Source organism: Gymnoscopelus microlampas (assembly GCF_963454915.1).
Source record: "Gymnoscopelus microlampas genome assembly, chromosome: 23".
Taxonomy (NCBI): domain Eukaryota; kingdom Metazoa; phylum Chordata; class Actinopteri; order Myctophiformes; family Myctophidae; genus Gymnoscopelus; species Gymnoscopelus microlampas.
Genome location: NC_139960.1, coordinates 29,336,412 through 29,355,021, shown reverse-complemented (window position 1 = coordinate 29,355,021; position 18,610 = coordinate 29,336,412). Strand labels below are relative to the sequence as shown.

Here is an 18,610-nt window from a genome sequence, read left to right as displayed (position 1 = left end):
CATGCACCTACACATGTGTGTGTGTGTGCGTGCGTGCGTGTACAGTTTTTTAGCATCACAATGTGTTGTGAGGTTGTTATTTTCACTACTTTTTGGAAAAGAAAATTTCAAATGTTTGCAAACTACAAATTTATTAAAAAACCTTTTTGGGGCATGTTATTGCACACGCACACACACACACACACACACACACACACACACACACACACACACACACACACACACACACACACAGTTGCCTGTTGGAATATGAAGCCGGTTGACCGCATGCACAATGCGATGCGACGCATTGTGAGCTTGTAGATCTGCTATTTTCAAAAGATTTGTATACATTTGAAAACTTGAAATGGGACATTCTGCCTAATGAGTACTTTTACTTTTTAGTACTTTAAGTACATTACGATCCCAATACTTTTGTACTTTTACTCAAGTACATTTTGAATTCCGGACAGAGTATTTCTACATTGCAGTATTGAGTACTTTTTTCCCAGCACTACTGCCCCCGCTAGCAACGACATACCGTAGCCTATCTATCTCTTGATTACTGTTCTTCTGGAGTGATTCGTTTTCCTGCTGTCTCTTTCTCGCCTCCTCTCTATTTCTCGTCGGTCTCTCCATCGCTCTCTCTCTCTCTCTCTCCATTACCATCCAGCCCACCCACTCACATCAGCCGCCATAATAACCTCAGAGAAGTGAATGAGTCACAGCACTGCAGTGGCGGAAACTCGTGCCGCGCACCTGCATTGTGATAGATAGCCGCGGTGTTGCCGAATTCTGTATTTCTCTCTAACCCATTGAGACCTGGAACTGTGTCATTTTTAGATTCAAGCTAAAAAGCTTTATTTTACACTTTGGGCTATTCAAAAATAGCAGATATACAAGCTCATAGCGCGGCACCGAGTGCCGCGCTACGAGCTTGTAGATCTGCTATTTTTGAAAAATCGGGAAAATGTGTGCAAATCTTTGAATATATATATTTTTAAAGCAAATATTTTTAACTCAAATCTTTGCTTCTGGGGGTCCCTGGAACAACATATTTTGATGGGGGTCCGCGGCCAAATACATATAATTTTGGGGGTCCTTGACATGAAAAAGATTGAGCACCACTGATATAGAAACATATGTTTTTCAGAAAACTGTTGAGATTTAGGAGACGTGTAGAATCGGCTGCAGGTCTCAATGGGCTAATGGACTCACTCATCCCCAGACACTCACACAGTGGGTGGGCTCACCCACATCGCTGCCTGTGTGTGACGTGGGTTCGAGAGGAGAAGTTTTGCTAAAACTTTCACTGCAGTGTGTGAGAGAGAGAGAGAGAGAGAGAGAGAGAGAGAGAGAGAGAGAGAGAGCGCGAGGCATTCATACTGGTTTACAGTGGTGGAAAAAGTACTCAGATGTTTTACTTAAAGGAGACACACCATGAATTTCACTTTTTTTTATTTTTTTTTGTATTTTTTGGGCTCCCCAGTGTCTCTTGTACCCCAAAAAAAATTTTTTTTTTAACATTCAGTCATTCATTCTCATTTCAGAGATTTTCAGAATGGGCGTGTCTGAACAGGCCATCTCAGAATGGCAATGTTTGCTTACATCACGAAACATTCTGCCCATGTATTTTGACAGACAGAATTGCTCAGTAGCACCCCTCTGCCCAACAGGACGTTTTGGTATTGCAGCTGAAAGTGCTTTATAAGCCAGAGAGAAGTTAGTTGGAATGACTATATCTGAGTGTTGATTTAGGCTCAAACCTTTTGAAAAGGGTTTGAGGGACATACACCATATGATATTAAATATCAAATATTTTTTTTAAATTCATGGTGTGTCTCCTTTAAGTAAAAGTATCAATACTGCACTATACCTGGTGGCCGTTCGCGGCCGCCAGAGTATCCCGCAATCGTCCCCTCAGGTCCTGCCCCGTCGCTCTCCCTCACGGGGGTTCAATGTCCGCAGGCGGGGCGGTGACCTGCGGCGCCCGGGGGTCTGTCGCCGAGGTCTTACTTACCAACATTAAAAAGAATTGTGCCATTTTTGACAATTATCGCCTATCTCTCTCTCCCTCTCTCTCTCTGAGAGAGAAAGTTTGAGAAATTGTGAGAAAACACAGTCACAGAGTTCACTCTACAGGGAACGGATATTGCTCCTGTCCTCCGAGAATACATTATTGTCAGACTGTGAGGGATTGGGGTGGGCGGGGGTGGGGGCGGGGGGGGGGTCAGGCGCCTGTGGCAGCCGTCGTTGAATGAAAATTAATATCGCCTTCACGCAGCGAGGGTGTTTATGTAAGATAGAGAGAGAGGAGGAGACCGCCGTAATCATGCAGTGTTAGTTTGATATCCAAACTACTTATCTGGTTGAGATGGATAGCGCAGGGAGGAGACAGGCACTGAATGCCTGTTTCCACCAACTCCTGATTAATATCCAGTGTTCAGCCTGCCGGGCCTTTACAATCTGTATACTCTGTACAGTGTTGTGATTTTGCGAGAGAAACAAGCAGCCAGATCTTTTGAAAACAAGCCCAAAATAGGCGACTAGGGCAGGACAGTCAAACTTTATTGTCTAATATTGTTTAAGAGCAGTGGTTCTCTAACATTTTTCATGTTAAGCACCCCCAAATATTTTGTGCCAATGACTCCAATACAAGATTAGTTATAAAATATTTCAAAAACATTCCAGATGTTTATATTATTTTAATGTTTTCGAATAGCCGCTATACATAGGATTAAGTGATTAAACTGAAGCATGCCCAAATAAGCAACTACACTTTAGAAACATGCTCCAAAAAAAGCAACCTGCAACTTCCAACATGTAGCGACTTTACAGGAAAAACAAGCCCAAAGTCACTTATAATAAGCAGACTTGGCAACACTGACTCCGTACTGTCTGTGACAATCTGTGTTCGGTGACACTGAGCAGGTTTTTTTCCCCCCCAACGGTGAATATGTAGGTGTGTGTGTGTGTGTGTGTGTGTGTGTGTGTGTGTGTGTGTGTGTGTGTTATGCTTGATTTATACTTGCTATACAGTGTCACGCATCGGAAATAGCAGAAAGCTCACTATGTGTATTGCTGCGACACGTTAACCAAATTCCCACAACAATGGTAAAACATTTATAAAATTGCTGCGTTTACAATTTCGATGCTCTCCCAACAATAGTAATACAAACGAAATGTGTGTGTGTGTGTGTGTGTATGCGTGCACGCGTGTGTGTGTGGGTGACTGCTGCTTTGGAACGGCTTAAAGACTCAGACGTGTTGTGTTGAGGTGACTACAATAAGCCTTGTCATTTACAGCAGTGACCTGAGGGATTAGACACAGCAGAGCAGATGGGTAATTCACTAGGCAGTGAAACAGACAGCAGGCAAACTGCTTTGCTTTTTATTGTTCCACCTACACTAGCTCCATTTTACTGAGCCAAAATATCAACTTTAACCCATTAAACGCATCTGTGTAACCACTTCTTAAACCGTTATTTTGTACTCTGGCTATTCAAAAATAGCAGATATACAAGCTCATAGCGCGGCACCGAGTGCCGCGCTATGAGCTTGTAGATCTGCTATTTTTTGAAAAATCGTGAACATGTGTGCAAATCTTTGAATATATATATATTTTTAAAGCAAATATCTTTAACTCAAATCTTTGCTTATGGGGGTCCCTGGAGCTAAATATTTTCAGATGAGGGTCGGCGGCCAAATACATATCATTTTGGGGGTCCTTGACATGAAAATACGTTTTTCAGAAAACTGTTAGAATTTAGAAGACATTTTGTAGAATCGGAATCTCAGGTCTAAATGGAGATAAGAGGTTTCTGCCCGACAACAACAATATATTGGTCACATGTTCTCCCATGTATTGTGTCTTTGTTTTTACGGCGCACTGGCTCTGTAGGAGTCTAGCCTTCTAGAAGTGTGTGTGTGTGTGTGTGTGTGTGTGCGTGTGCACGTGCGTGCCAGGTATTAATTACTTAAATCATCCGCCACTGCCAGCGGTTTTACCTTATTTTGAGTGTTTTTGATGATCCACAGTTCTTATTTTTTCAACCCGGATGTAACCTGAACGATGTCTCCGCGGGGAAGACGAGTCTCTCCCCTTTCCACCGGAACAGAAACATTGTAACCGCGATCGTCCGTTCGGTTGTTATCGGCAGTTGAATATGACTCGATTTTGAATTGAAATACACATTGAACCACCTGTGGCTTGAACCAAATAAAATAAGCATAAAAGTGAGTGCATTTAAAATGGCAGCCAGTGGTAAGGTTTCTCCCCTATGTGTGTGTGTGATCCAGGACTTCCTGCTCCAGATCTTCACGGTGTTCAGGATCCTGATCCGACCAGAGATGTTCCCTAAGGACTGGACCGTCATGCGTCTGGTCACCAACAAGTAAGATCCTCTCAACCCTGCAGTTCACTCACAACAAGTGAACCCAGCACACACTGCATGATAATCGGGTCATTTTTGGGGTCGGCAACGGCACTCCCAGTTCAGGAGATTGGGAGTGATTATCTAGCAATATTATCCTGTAGTGTGAGCCGCCCCAAAGATCCAATCTTATAATGAATTGGCTCTATGCACAGCAGCCATTTTGGAGAGAAATTGGGCCTCTTCTTACTTCCTTCACAGGTGTTACCAATGATACTAATGAAGGCTCTGTTCCATTCTGGTCAAACAGAGGCAGGGTGCTGAAATTGTGCATGTTGGCTCACTGGAAACACTAGTGGGTCTCAAAGTGTGGTCCAGGGACCCTCATGGTTCCTTGAGGGGGTGTAACTCTGAGAGTGTACAAATGGAACCAAATGGACCCTCCCGGGTCCATTTGGTTCCATTTGTACACTCTCAGAGTTATGGGGGTCCTTGAAATTAAAAAGTTTGAGAACCACTAAATGGAACAGAGCCTTCGTTAGTGTCATTGGTAACACCTGTGAAGGAAGCAAGGAAGGGGCCCAGTTTCTGTCCAATATGGCTGCTGTGCATAGAGCCTATTGCATTTTTTAGCGCTTTTTCCAAGTGCTCTAAGCACTTTCATTCATTCCGTTCATTCATACATACATACAGGGGGGGGGGGGGGGGGGGGACATTAGGAAGCGGCGAACAGTCGACGCCAGTGTCCTCACTTTTCTCACATTCACACACCAATGGTGGCAAGCTAGCGCCAACCGATTCATTGGAGGCAATGTAGGGGGTTCAGTGTCTTGCCCAAGGACACTTCGACACTAACTCTTGGGGGTAGGCCGGGATCGAACTGGGAACCTCGCGGTTCCCATCAGGCCGCTCAACCGGCCACTCTACCCCTGAGCCACTGCCGCCCACACTGCCTCCAGGTTTACTCCCAGATGATAGGGGCCGCACCGATCATTTTTCGAAAATGGTTGATATTAATCGTGATGATTACGTCACTATCGTCCGAGTGGGCCGACAGTGGTGGCGGGACATTTGTGTTTGTGTTTTTTGTGAATTGCGTTTTCCCTTTAAGTTAACCCCCTAAGACCTGGAAGTGTGTCATTTTTAGATTTGAGCTAAAAAGCATTATTTTACACTTTGGGCTATTCAAAAATAGCAGATATACAAGCTCATAGCGCGGCACCGAGTGCCGCGCTACGAGCTTGTAGATCTGCTATTTTTGAAAAATTGTGAAAATGTGTGCAAATCTTTGAATATATATATTTTTAAAGCAAACATTTTTAACTCAAATCTTTGCTTCTGGGGGGTCCCTGGAACAACATATTTTGATGGGGGTCCGCGGCCAAATACATGTCATTTTGGGGGTCCTTGACATGAAAAGGTTTGAGCACCACTGATATAGAAACATACGTTTTTCAGAAAACTGTTGGGATTTAGGAGACATGTAGAATCGGCTTCAGGTCTCAATGGGTTAAGTTAAACGTGGCACGCTTCCGCAATATCTCCCTCTGTCTTTGTTTCAGCGTCATCATCACGACCGTCCTCTACCTTTCTGACGCCCTGAGGAAAAACTTCCTCAACGACAAGTTTGACTACAAGGTAAGGACTGAAGTACAATATTTGCCTTTGAGATATAGTGGGGTGAAAGTATAAAGGATAAAACAATAATTGAAATACTCTACACATACCTTACGATTTTACTTAAAAGGGGGAGACCACTCATTTTCAACACTGAACTATGTCTTTAATACACCTCAGAGCTGTTGTGTGGAAATAAGAAAAAAGTCCCCCCCCTTCTGTGTTGCCTAGAAAAGGATAATTGATTGAGGTCATGTGATCAGTGACATAGGCAGGGTGTACTTTTGGCTCCGCCCCCCTCAGCCAAAAGCACACCCTGCGTATGTCACTGATCACATGACCTCAATCAATTATCCAGTTCTAGGCAACATAGAGGGGGGGGGGACTTTTTTCTTATTTACACACACACACACACACACACACACACACACACACACACACACACACACACACACACACACACACACACACACACACACACACACACACACAGGGCTATATTGCCAAGATTCTCAGAAAGCGTGCACAGCAACTCGCTCGTTCATCAAGCGAACTGAACTTAACCGAGGACAAAACATTTGTTTCCGCCTGAGTGAATACATCCACCCCCCCCCCCTTAACTGCCTCTCACACATGCACTCTAAGTAGCCTTTTGTGTTCAGTAATTATGTTGTACTTAATAGATATTGAGTGCTTACATGTCCCAGAGCACATTATATTGTTGTTGTTGTTGTTTTCATTTTAACCCATTAAAGCCGGGAACGCCGGATCTGTGTCATTTTTAGATTTCTTTGGCTATTCAAAAATAGCAGATCTACGAGCTTGTAGATCTGCTATTTTTGAAAAATTGTGAAAATTGGTGCAAATCTTCGAATATATATATTTTTAAAGTGAACATTTGTAACTAAAAATCTTTGCTTCTGGGGGTCCCTGGAACTAAATATTTTGAGATGGGGATCCGCGGCCAAATACATCTTGGGGGGTCCTTGGCATAAAAAACTTTGAGCACCACTGATATAGAAACATAAGTTTTAAAGGAAACTGTTAGGATTTAGAAGACATTTTGTAGAATCGGAATCTCAGGCCTCAATCGGTTAGTAGGAGTGTGCAGTCACGGTTCGTATTTACTTTATTGAGATAAATAGGCAGAAGGATTACGCCTGATTTATAGCAGACTTAATCTGAAAAGATCTGCAAGCTCACAACGTGCCATGACGTGATATATTGGGAACTTGTAGATCGGCACGGGTGGGAGAGAAGGCAATCGGGTGAGATTTAACACTTGCCCAGAATGGGTGCCTACTGGGTCGTCATCAAAACCCATTTGGTAGTTAGTGTTATTCTCAGCTGGAATTGACAGCTGAAAACATCTTAGTGTTAATTTAACTGTAAAGGGTTAACTTAATGCTGCAATTCAGGACTTACTTTGTATGAACGGAACATTATTTTAACCCATTAAGACCTGGAACGCATCTGTGGCACTTTTTGATTTGAGCTAAAAAAAAGCATTATTTTACACTTTGGCTATTCAAAAATAGCAGATCTACAAGCTCATAGCGCGGCACCGAGTGCCGCGCTACGAGCTTGTAGATCTGCTATTTTTGAAAAAACTTGAAAATGTGTGCAAATCTTTGAATGTATATTATTTTACAGCAAACATTTTTTAACTCAAATCTTTGCTTCTGGGGGGTCTCTGGAACAAAATATTTTGAGATGGGGGTTGGCGGCCAAATACATATCATTTTGGGATCCTTGACATGAAAAAGTTTGATCACCACTGACATAGAAAAATACGTTTTTCAGAATACTGTTGGGATTTAGAAGACATTTGTAGAATCGGCTTCAGGTCTTAATGGGTTAACCCATCTGTATGGTAGAGCTAATACAATAAAACTAATCTGCAGTGGTTGGAGGAGATCTCCCTAGTATTCCAGTAACAAATCGGTACCATATGGGTGGGTAAATTCTAGTTGTTGTTTTTCTTTTTATTCCTATCACTAGATTATGTTTTTATATGATAGACCTTGCTCACTGGTAGCTTATTTATGTTTTCACCTCTTAAAGTAATGGACTGTCATTCAAAAACGGGGGGGAAAACGGCCTTCCCTGTAAATCATCTTTATTTCATTATATCCTCTCCCTGGGGTGTGCCTGCACTACTGATCACCCGTAGAGACTTGTAACAAGCTCCTATGTCATGTTTGAAGTCATTTGTCTAATGCACAGTGGCATTTAAGCCATGTGTTTTCCAATCAGGATACTTTTGTTCTCAAAGGTAACACATGCATTTCATATAATGCATTATAAACATACGTGTAATGCATTATAGTTGGCTTACAACCAAGTATGTTTCATCTGATTGCTGCTAGACCAATTATGTTTACCTAATAGGCTTTTGAACATATGACATTTTATGGCCATTTCTGGCCAGGACATTTTCTTCTAATCGACACCTATGGTGTCTCGCCTCCACTGCTCGCAAAGCGCTTCTGGATTGGCCTTGAGTGGGCAATTTGACCTGCTGTGGTACACGGAAGTCTAAAACTGCTACGTCCAGTTGGCTTCTCTAGAAGCACGAATCAAAGTAGAACACTCAGAAAGCTGGACAGGGACGTGCACAGATAGACTCTAGGTGGTGCTAGAGCACCTGCCCTTTGCCCTCTTGACCAGAAGTGCCCTTTTGAAAAAAATAAAAAAAACGTTTTTTTTTTTTCTCAGTTTACAACAGGGGTCTTCAACAGGGGGTTCGGGACCCCTAGGGGGTCCTCAGAGTTACTACAGGGGGTCCGCCAAATCTTTATGTGGTATGATTTTTCTTTTTTACCATAACCACTCGAAACCTAGCATCCCTTTTCTGAGGAGAACTTTAGCCAAAAATAGCAGATCTACAAGCCCACAACGCCTCGCGCTGCGAGGCGTTGTGGGCTTGTAGATCGGCTATTTTTGGCATAGAGGTATAGGTGTAGAGGGAAAAAAGAGCAGACCAAGTAAACACAAAAAAAGTTACATTTACTTGAGCACCTGCCCCTCAAAATGTCTGTGCACGCCACTGAAGCTGAAAGACCATGTTGGCTTCATAGAGAGTCCAGGCACTGTACACTTGGGACAGCTCTATAGGGTAAATGAGTGACTCCTGATAGACATCATGTTGGAAGCTGTAAAATGCTCCTCAGGGCTTCTTCCAGGAGGTGAACCTCCTCTGTAATATGTTTGCCCTTTAGCCCAGTGGTTCTCAAACTTTTTCATGTCAAGGACCCCCAAATTGACACGTATTAGCCCGCGGACCCCCATTTGAAAAGATATGCCACGGACCCCCCCATAAGAGATGATTTTTACAGCTCTAGCAGTCAATTCTCAACCGTTTTAATTGAAGGACCCCCAGTTTGGCATGCATAAGGCTACGGACCCCTATTTTATGGCCTTTCTATCTCTGGGACCCCAATTCATATTGTAAAATCAGTTCATTTTACAATATTCATTTAACTCTGAGAGTGTACAAATGGAACCAAAAGGGACCCGTTAGGGTCCATTTGGTTCCATTTGTACACTCTCAGAGTTACAGACACATAAGGATCAATTTGGTTCCTAACTATTAATTTGGCTGGGGACTCCCTGGAACCCCCTCAAGTACCCCTGGGGGTCCTTCTATCAGCTTCTGACCCTTCCGCAAAAAACACAAGACTCCCTAAAACCTGCAGCTTTGAATCATTTCCCTTGAATGGAAAGTAGAATGCAAATCCCGATGATAGTGTTTTTGAACGTGTCATTATTTCCCACTATTTCTGTTACCTTGACGTAATGCCTGGTCAAACACGCAGATGATTGTCTTTAGCCGTTGCAAACACTTTGCTTTTATTACCTTTATAAATGTTTTAGTTGCCTTAGGTTCAGAATTAGATATGATATTGACAGTTTAGGTGCTTTTTTGGAAGCAAAGCTTTTGTGTGATGTTTAATTAATAACACTGTAGTACCACTCTGTCACCTGCAGGTGTGGGACTCCTATTTCTACCTGTCTGTAATATTTATCAACCAGCCCTGTCTTCAGCTGGAGTCCTTCTCTCCCTCCAAGCGGAAGAAGATACTGGAAAAGTAAGTGTATGCAAACTCGCATACATGTACACGTACACGTACACGTACGCACACTACATACACTTAACACTTAACCTGCCTGAGTTATTTCAGATTTTTTGCAGTTGTCTGCCAGAGATTTTTCATTGAAATTAAAAAAGTACTCAGGAGCCGAGATACAGAATTTTTAAGTTTTAAGTTAACAAGGAAGTGGATAGGAGTCTAGATCTTCGAAAAATCATATCTCCTTGGTCTTTGGGTCAAATAAAAAAAAAAAAAATGTAAACAAATGTAAAAACGCATATATGCGTTATTGGCAGGCAAGTGATGGATTCTATAGAACGCATATATGCGTTATTGGCAGAAAATGAGTTAATACATGACACACACATGATCTTGTTCTCTTTGTATTCAGGTATGGAGATATGAGGGTCATGATGGGCTGTGAGATCTTCAGCATGTGGCAGAACCTAGGTAGGGATGAAACACCTTACTGTCACTGCACCGGATTATTAAAAAAAAAGTTATGTCGTTCGACCTGTTTCAAATCAAATCAAACTTTATTTGTTAAGCACATTTAAAACAACCACGGTTGACCAAAGTGATGTACAAGATAAGATGGAAAAACTGCAAAAATATGCAAGAACACAACAGAAAACACGCAAGATAAAAGACAAAAACTGGTTAAAGCATCAGTACACATTAAGACACATGTGGTTTACTCAGGAATATGATGATTTAACATGTGGAATAATAATAATGCACATATCTTATCTTATTGGGGTCCATGGCACAAAATAATTTCAGGTGGGGGTCTTAGGCCGGATACATATGAATTTGGGGGTCCTTGAAATGAAAATGTCAAGGAGAACCACTGGTTTAGAATGATTGAGTCCTTTGGGATGGAATGCAGTTAGCCTCAGACTCTGAAGCCATGAGCCCTTGTTTGTTTCCCCCTGCAGGGGAACACAAGCTGAACTTCATCCCGGCGATGATCGGGCCCTTCCTGGAGGTGACGCTGGTTCCTCAGCCGGACCTGAGGAACGTCATGATCCCCATCTTCCACGACATGATGGACTGGGAGCAGAGACGCAGTGGAAACTTCAAACAGGTACGGGTGGTTCATCTAGAACTAGAGTCACTGGGGCGCCTTGTGGCTCTGCCGTGGTTATAGTAGTGCACACAGGGACCACTATCGTCGCTGCCTGTCGGGCGAAAATAAACCTTGTATGTCCAAAACCGTTACCTGTCAGGAAATGGAAAAAGGAAACTGTAGCTCTTGTTAGTATTTTTAATTGAGACCTGAGGCCGCGGACACCCATCTCAAAATATTTTGTTCTAGGGACCCCCCAGAAGCAAAGCACACATTTTCTAGATTTTTCAAAAATAGCAGATCTACGCACTATGAGCTTGTAGATCTGCTATTTTTGAATAGCCAAAGAAATCTAAAAATGACACAGACGCGTTCCCTTTCTTTATGGGTTAATACAACTCACAGACACACGTAGCCACTTTCAACCTGTTGTTCCTATTATGAGTGTGATGCATTGTGACCTTGTATAGATCGGCCATTTCCGGCAGTTTGGTGGGTGTGGGTGGGTGGGGATTCTATATCAAGCAGAGGCATGTCACTGTGATTGTCACTGTGATTGTCACTGATTGCGATCCCTGACTGTGACCTCCTAATTGTGATGTGTGACTGACTGTGCTTCCTGTCAGGTGGAGGCCAAGCTCATAGACAAGCTGGACAGCCTGATGTCTGAGGGCAAAGGAGACGAGACGTACAGGGAACTGTTCAACAGCATGTGAGTCCCTGCCACCCACCCACAGAGAGAGAGAGAGAGAGACAGGCAGAGAGAGACACAAATACCCGAGGGAAAAAAAACCTGATGCAGGGGAAGGGAGTGAGGGAGGAAAGCGAATGAAAGAGGGATGAAAAGTAGAGGCTGAGTGAGATATCGGCTTTGGCCGATTGGCCCAAAAAATAAAAGAATGATTGATTCTCTCCCCCCCTCCCCCCAGCTAATCTAACCCTGGAGATAACGGCCTCTCTTTTCTGATTGGTTCATCAGATTACGTGTCTGTATGACACAACGAAACACAGCAAAACACATTGTTGAACGACAAACATAATAATATACTGCACATGATATACAGTACTGTACAGCATATGCATTGGTGGAAAGTAACAGTGAGTACATTTACTCAAGTACTTTACTTAAGTACCATTTTGAGGTATTTTTTACTTTACTGGAGTATTTCCAATTTTCAATACTTTTACTTTTACTCCACTACAATTATTTGAAAACATTAATAGTTAGTTACTAGTTACTTTACTAGATTTAAATAATTATATTATAAAACATACATTAACCCTTTAGCCCCATTTTATACATTGGCTATTTGAAAATAGCCGATCTACAAGCACTCAGCGTGTCACATCGCGACGTGTTGTGAGCTTGTAGATCTGCTATTTTCAAACATTTTTTGTACTTTTACTTTTGGTACTTTAAGTATATTTTGATGCCAATACTTGTGTACTTTTACTTAAGTATCATTTTTTAACACAGGCCTTTTTCTTGTAACAGAGTATTTTCATTTTATGGTATTGCTACTTTTACTTAAGTAAAATATCTGAGTACTTCTTCCACCACTGAGTGTGTGACTCAGTGGAAGAAGTATGGAATAGCCCGGAGGCAGCCAGGGCATAGACATACAACCACATATTTCACACCCAGCATGGGAGCTGCCTGTTCCTTGCATTTTACATCCACTAATGGGCATTAATAGTTATAAGCCTTGGTGTGCAAGGCTGTCTCTTGCCAAAAAGAATAGATAGTATTCTCTTTGGCGAGCGACACTGCCGTACTACGACGTGTAAAATAGGCTTTTGGTCACCAGAGGTAAGTGATCAGTGTCTAGGGGGGCGAAAGCTCCGGTCACATTTCATCCGTCACACATGTCCTCGTTGGCCAGTCGTCCCCTCGCACCCTCTCCCCCCCCCCCCTCCCACGATCTGTGCACCCGGGTGTGCCCCTGCATGCTGTGATGGGATGTCCCATGAAGTGTTCATGCGGTGTGTGCTTGCGCCTGTGTGTATGTGTATGTGTGTGTGTGTGTGTATGTGTGTGTGAGTATGTGTGTCCTTGCTTTTTTGTGTTTTGTGCAAGTTCAAACTTTCCTTTCCACCAAAACGTAAGTCCTCGGAATCCAAACGTCCTCTTGATGTGTGGCTATTGTTAAAAATTACAGTGGTGGAAAGTAACTACTGTATGTACTCAAGTGCTGAAGTACAATGTTGAGATTTTTACTTTACTTGAGTATTTCCAATGTTCTATACTTTTACTTCTGCTCCACTACATCTCAGAGGCAAACATTGTACTTTTACTGCACTATTATTTAAAAACATTGGTTACTTGTTACTTTAAAGATTTAGATCAATATTACAAAACATACATGAGTTAAAATTTAAATACAGGCCTTTTACTTGCAACAGAGTATTTTTATATTGTGGTATTGCTACTTTTACTTAAATAAAATAAATCTGAGTACCTCTTCCACCACTGAAAAATTAGGATTGGCCCAGATGAGTATCTGATCAGTATCTGTCCTGGGTCAATGGTTAGAAGTAATTTCCCGTCTGGAATCGCTACCTTTATTCATTCCTTTAACCCATTGATACCTGGAACGCTTCTGTGTCACTTTAGATGTCTTTGGCTATTCAAAAATAGCAGATATACAAGCTCATAGCGCGGCACCGAGTGCCGCGCTATGAGCTTGTATATCTGCTATTTTTGAAAAATCTTGAAAACATTTTTTTTTGATTTTTTTCCAAAAAATGTTATGATTTAGATTTTTTTAAAGAATCGCCTCAGGTCTTAGTGGGTTAATTGTTTCATCGTCTTTTTGTAGTCGATCACTGCCTTTACCACCCTCCATCGTGCTGTACAGTATGTGGTACATTACAGACTGATGCAATCTCTGAATCTGTATCTGTACAATACCATGTTTATTCAATCACAGCAGAATTGGAATTTGTATTGTAGAATTTGAAATGCATAATTATGCGGTTAAGCGTTCAAGCAAGTGTAATATTATTATTCTTACCCAAACTGTAAGTCAATTTGTTGATGGTTATATTCCACATGTTGATTTTCTTACTTTTTATATTTATAGTTTTATAATTTATACTTTTTTTTTTACATTTACTATGTTAATTTCCCCTTGGCTAACCCCACTAACCCCTGAACTAACCTGTGTGAGTGTGTGCTGATATTAATCCTATTAATATCAATTTGTTCCGCCTATGCACCCCGCCTGGAGTAGAATACCTCTGTTTGGTCCGTACCCTAGGTAAGATGCTCTCCTCTTAGCTCTCTTGATGTGTGCGTGCGTGTGTGTGTGTGTGTGTGTGTGTGTGTGTGTGTGTGTGTGGACGGGTGGAAACGGGAAGGTGGGGGGCCGGGCACAGGGATGGGTGGCATCATGGCGGGCAAACGGGCGCCAGCAGGAGCCGGGCCAAACCCGTGGGCCAGTGGTCCTCAAACTAATTGTGTGTGTGTTTGGCCACGGACCTGCTTCTGAAAAGATTTTGTGCCAGGGACCCCCGTAAGAGAAGATATGTGTTGTTGAAAATGTTCATAAGTATTCAAAATCCTACACAAAGTATTTTGAAAAAAGAAGATATACAGTACTAAGCTCACAACGTTCGCATTGCGACATGTGAGCTTTTTTTTGATAGCTGAAGTATAACATATAGTTCAAGTAGTTAAAACTGATCCCACTTTGAGAACAACCGCTGTGGGGGATGTAGAGACCATGTGAGGGGGAGGAACTGGACGGACGGCTTTGGCTCCTACTCAGTTAACCCATTAAGACCTGAAGCCGATTCTACATGTCTCCTAAATCTCAACAGTTTTCTGAAAAACGTTTGTTTCTATATCAGTGGTGCTCAATCTTTTTCATGTCAAGGACCCCCAAAATTATATGTATTTGGCCGCGGACCCCCATTAAATATTTTGTTCCAGGGACCCCCAGAAGCAAAGATTTGAGTTAAAAATGTTCGCTTTAAAAATATATATATTCAAAGATTTGCACACATTTTCACGATTTTTCAAAAATAGCAGATCTACAAGCTCGTAGCGCGGCACTCGGTGCCGCGCTATGAGCTTGTATATCTGCTATTTCTGAATAGCCCAAAGTGTAAAATAATGCCTTTTAACTCAAATCTAAAAATGACACAGTTCCAGGTCTCAATGGGTTAAACAGAAGAAAGAGAGAAAAATACATTAAAGAAAAGAAAACCCAGTTGGCTGTCAGAATTATTAAAATATAGTCAGCCATTATTTGGAGCGCCTACTCTGTTGTGACAAGCTCAACTGGCTGTCAGAAATGTGATTAAAAACAGCAATCAGCTACAGCTACTGGTTGTGCAGAATAATGAAAACCAGCTATGCACAAATGTGAAAATATTTGGAGGAAACCTCTGCCATTTGTTTTTACGGATCCCACAACATTTACCTGTAGTAATGTGAACTGTGTTAACCCATTAAGGCCTGAGCCTGATTCTACAAATGTATTCTAAATCCTAACAGTTTTTTTTTTTAATTTTATGTTGCTATATCAGTGGTGCTCACACATTTTCATGTCAAGGACACCCAAAATGATATGTATTTGGCCGATATGTGTATATGAGCATGAAACAGCCTTTAGTCACCTTCTAGTCAGCACAGAGAGGACATCAGGCATGCTGTATGCATGTTTGGTGACTGTCATTTACTTCCATTGTATAAAAATGTCTCGATATACTTGGTCCTCCATTGTGTCTCTTATTCCCATTGTCACTGTTGTGACAACACTGTCTAATTTTCTCTCTCTCTCCTACTGTGCCTATCTCTATCTCTATGTCTCTCTCTCTTTCTCTCTCTCCATGCTCTAGCCTGTTGAAGAAGATAGAGAGGGAGACGTGGAGAGAGAGTGGCATCTCGCTGATTGCTACCGTCACTCGACTAATGGAGAGACTGTTGGACTACAGGTTAGGACTGACTGACACACACATACACACACACACGCACACAATGCACGCACGCACGCCCACATCATTGAAATACACAGACACACAGATTTCTTCAAATCCTGTTTACGTACTCATTTAAGAGATGCACGCGTCCAATGCTGGAACGGCTCTGAGTGACAGCCGTCAGCTTGTCGCGCCTTTAATCAGCGACTTGTACGGCAGCTGTGATGAATTGCTTGTGTCCTTCACAGGGACTGTATGAAGCTGGGTGAGGTGGATGGGAAGAAGATTGGATGTACGGTCAGCTTGCTGGTGAGTGGACAGACAGACAGACAGACAGACAGACAGACAGACAGACAGACAGGCCTTTATTAACACATTGAGACCTGAAGCCGCTTCTACACGTCTCCTAAATCTCAACAGTTTTCTGAAAAACGTGTGTTTCTATATCAGTGGTGCTCAATCTTTTTCATGTCAAGGACCCCCAAAATTATATGTATTTAGCCGCGGACCCCCATCAAATATTTTGTTCCAGGGACCCCCAGAAGCAAAGATTTGAGTTAAAAATGTTCACTTTAAAATATATATATATTCAAAGATTTGCACACATTTTCACGAATTTTCAAAAATAGCAGATCTACAAGCTCGTAGCGCGGCACTCGGTGCCGCGCTATGAGCTTGTATATCTGCTATTTTTGAATAGCCCAAAGTGTAAAATAATGCTTTTTAGCTCAAATCTAAAAAAGACACAGTTCCAGGTCTTAATGGGTTAATCCTAAGGTAAATTCAGTCGTCACAGCAGCGCCGCAGTAAGGATGGAATGAACATACAGGTAAGGGTAGAGAACAAGTACAGAGAAGTCGTAATAGAAAGGATAACAAAGGAATATAAAAGACAGTATAAAGATGACTCAACATCCCTCAGGGCCGTCATTTGGGGTGTGGGAACCCCCTAGTGTTCACATTTAACCTCAAAGTCAGTCCTTTTATGCATATTTCCCCCAACTCAGATCTTTTTTTTGCTGATCTGATTTCAGATCAACGCTGAGTGCATTTCATGTGACATAATGTCATAGATAGGCGTTTTCTTGTCTTCAACCATACCATACATTTATTAACCACTTTCAACCTGGCATCCCTATTTCGTGTTTTGACGCGCTGTCAGAGCTTGTAGATTCTCAATTTTCGCTATTTAGGAAAAGGGCTTAAGTGGTATAGGCCCTTATTAACTTATTTTTGTCACCCCCTATTTTTTTCTTAAATTACGCCATCCCTCCAGTTAGATCTGCTATTTTTGAAACATTTCGACAATGTTTGACAATTTTAGTTTGAAGCATAAAAATGTAATCTTGGGGATGCTGTGGTACCTCTCACTCATCCCTCACCCTCGCTGATGAGACATAACATACTCCAGCCTCTGCTGTTGTTGTTGTGATGATGCACAACCCCCCCCCCCCCCCCCCATATCCATATACACCCCGCCTCGCTACGTCTTATGTAACAGTAGAGCCATCTGTGAGACCACCTGGACTCGTAGGCAGACAGGCCAGGAAGTCAATGCTATTCAGCAGTGCAGACAATGTTGTTGACACAGTCTCTCTCTCTCTCTCTCCGTGGGTGTGTGTGTGCGCGTGTCTGTCTGTCTGTGTGTGTCTCTCTCTCTCTCTCTCTCTCTCTCTCTCTCTCTCTCTCTCTCTCTCTCTCTCTCTCTCTCTCTCTCTCTCTCACTCTCTCTCTCTCTCTCTGTCTCGCTCTCTCTCTCTCTGTGTGTGTGTGTGTGTGTGTGTGTGTGTGTACTATTCCAGAACTTCTACAAGACCGAGTTGAACAAAGAGGAGATGTACATTCGTTACATCCACAAGCTCTATGACCTGCATCTGAAAGCCCAGAACTACACAGGTGTGTGTGTGTGTGTTGGTGTTTCTGCATTCTCCATAAGGAGTCAACACGATGCGTTGTGAGCTTGTAGATCGTCTATTTTCAACATCATCCCCCCCCAAAAAAAGCAAGTCCTCACAAGTATAGCAATACAATGGCGTGTGTGTGTTTGTGTATTCCAGAGGCATCCTACACCCTGCTGCTCTATGATGAGCTGTTGGAGTGGTCCGAGCGACCGCTCAGAGAGTTCCTCAACTATCCCATGCAGAGCGAGTGGCAGCGCAAAGAGTACCTCCACCTCACCATCGTGCAGAACTTTGACCGGGGGAAGGTAAAGGCATTGCTCCCATGTTCTCTCCTCATCGTTAACCGGGCCTCAGCACCGCATCTTTAACCCGTTGAGACCTGAAGCCAATTCTACATGTCTCCTAAATCTCAACAGTATTCTGAAAAACGTATGTTTCTATGTCAGTGGTGCTCAATCTTTTTCATGTCAAGGACCCCCAAAATTATGTGTATTTGGCCGCAGACCCCCATCAAAATATGTTGTTCCAGAGACCCCCAGTAGCAAAGATTTGAGTTAAAATGTTCGCTTAAAATATATATATATATATTCAAAGATTTGCACACATTTTCACGAATTTTCAAAAATAGCAGATCTACAAGCTCGTAGCGCGG

At 42.4% G+C, this 18,610-nt stretch overlaps 1 protein-coding gene across 3 annotated transcripts in view; it reads left to right on the top strand.

Annotated features, from left to right (window-relative positions):
- The window catches only part of dock4b (dedicator of cytokinesis 4b), a 315,514-nt gene that overhangs the window by 210,718 nt on the left and 86,186 nt on the right, over positions 1–18,610 (top strand). For 2 of the 3 annotated variants that reach the window (XM_084049386.1, XM_084049384.1), the window contains exons 27-37: positions 4,279–4,373; positions 5,915–5,990; positions 9,960–10,060; positions 10,455–10,513; positions 11,002–11,150; positions 11,759–11,844; positions 14,366–14,392; positions 15,978–16,073; positions 16,307–16,367; positions 17,860–17,953; positions 18,115–18,263. In XM_084049386.1, coding sequence (XP_083905512.1) covers positions 4,279–4,373; positions 5,915–5,990; positions 9,960–10,060; positions 10,455–10,513; positions 11,002–11,150; positions 11,759–11,844; positions 14,366–14,392; positions 15,978–16,073; positions 16,307–16,367; positions 17,860–17,953; positions 18,115–18,263 — 993 coding nt within the window. The remainder of the gene's footprint in view (positions 1–4,278; positions 4,374–5,914; positions 5,991–9,959; positions 10,061–10,454; positions 10,514–11,001; positions 11,151–11,758; positions 11,845–14,365; positions 14,393–15,977; positions 16,074–16,306; positions 16,368–17,859; positions 17,954–18,114; positions 18,264–18,610) is intronic. The other variant, XM_084049385.1, reaches the window with a different exon arrangement.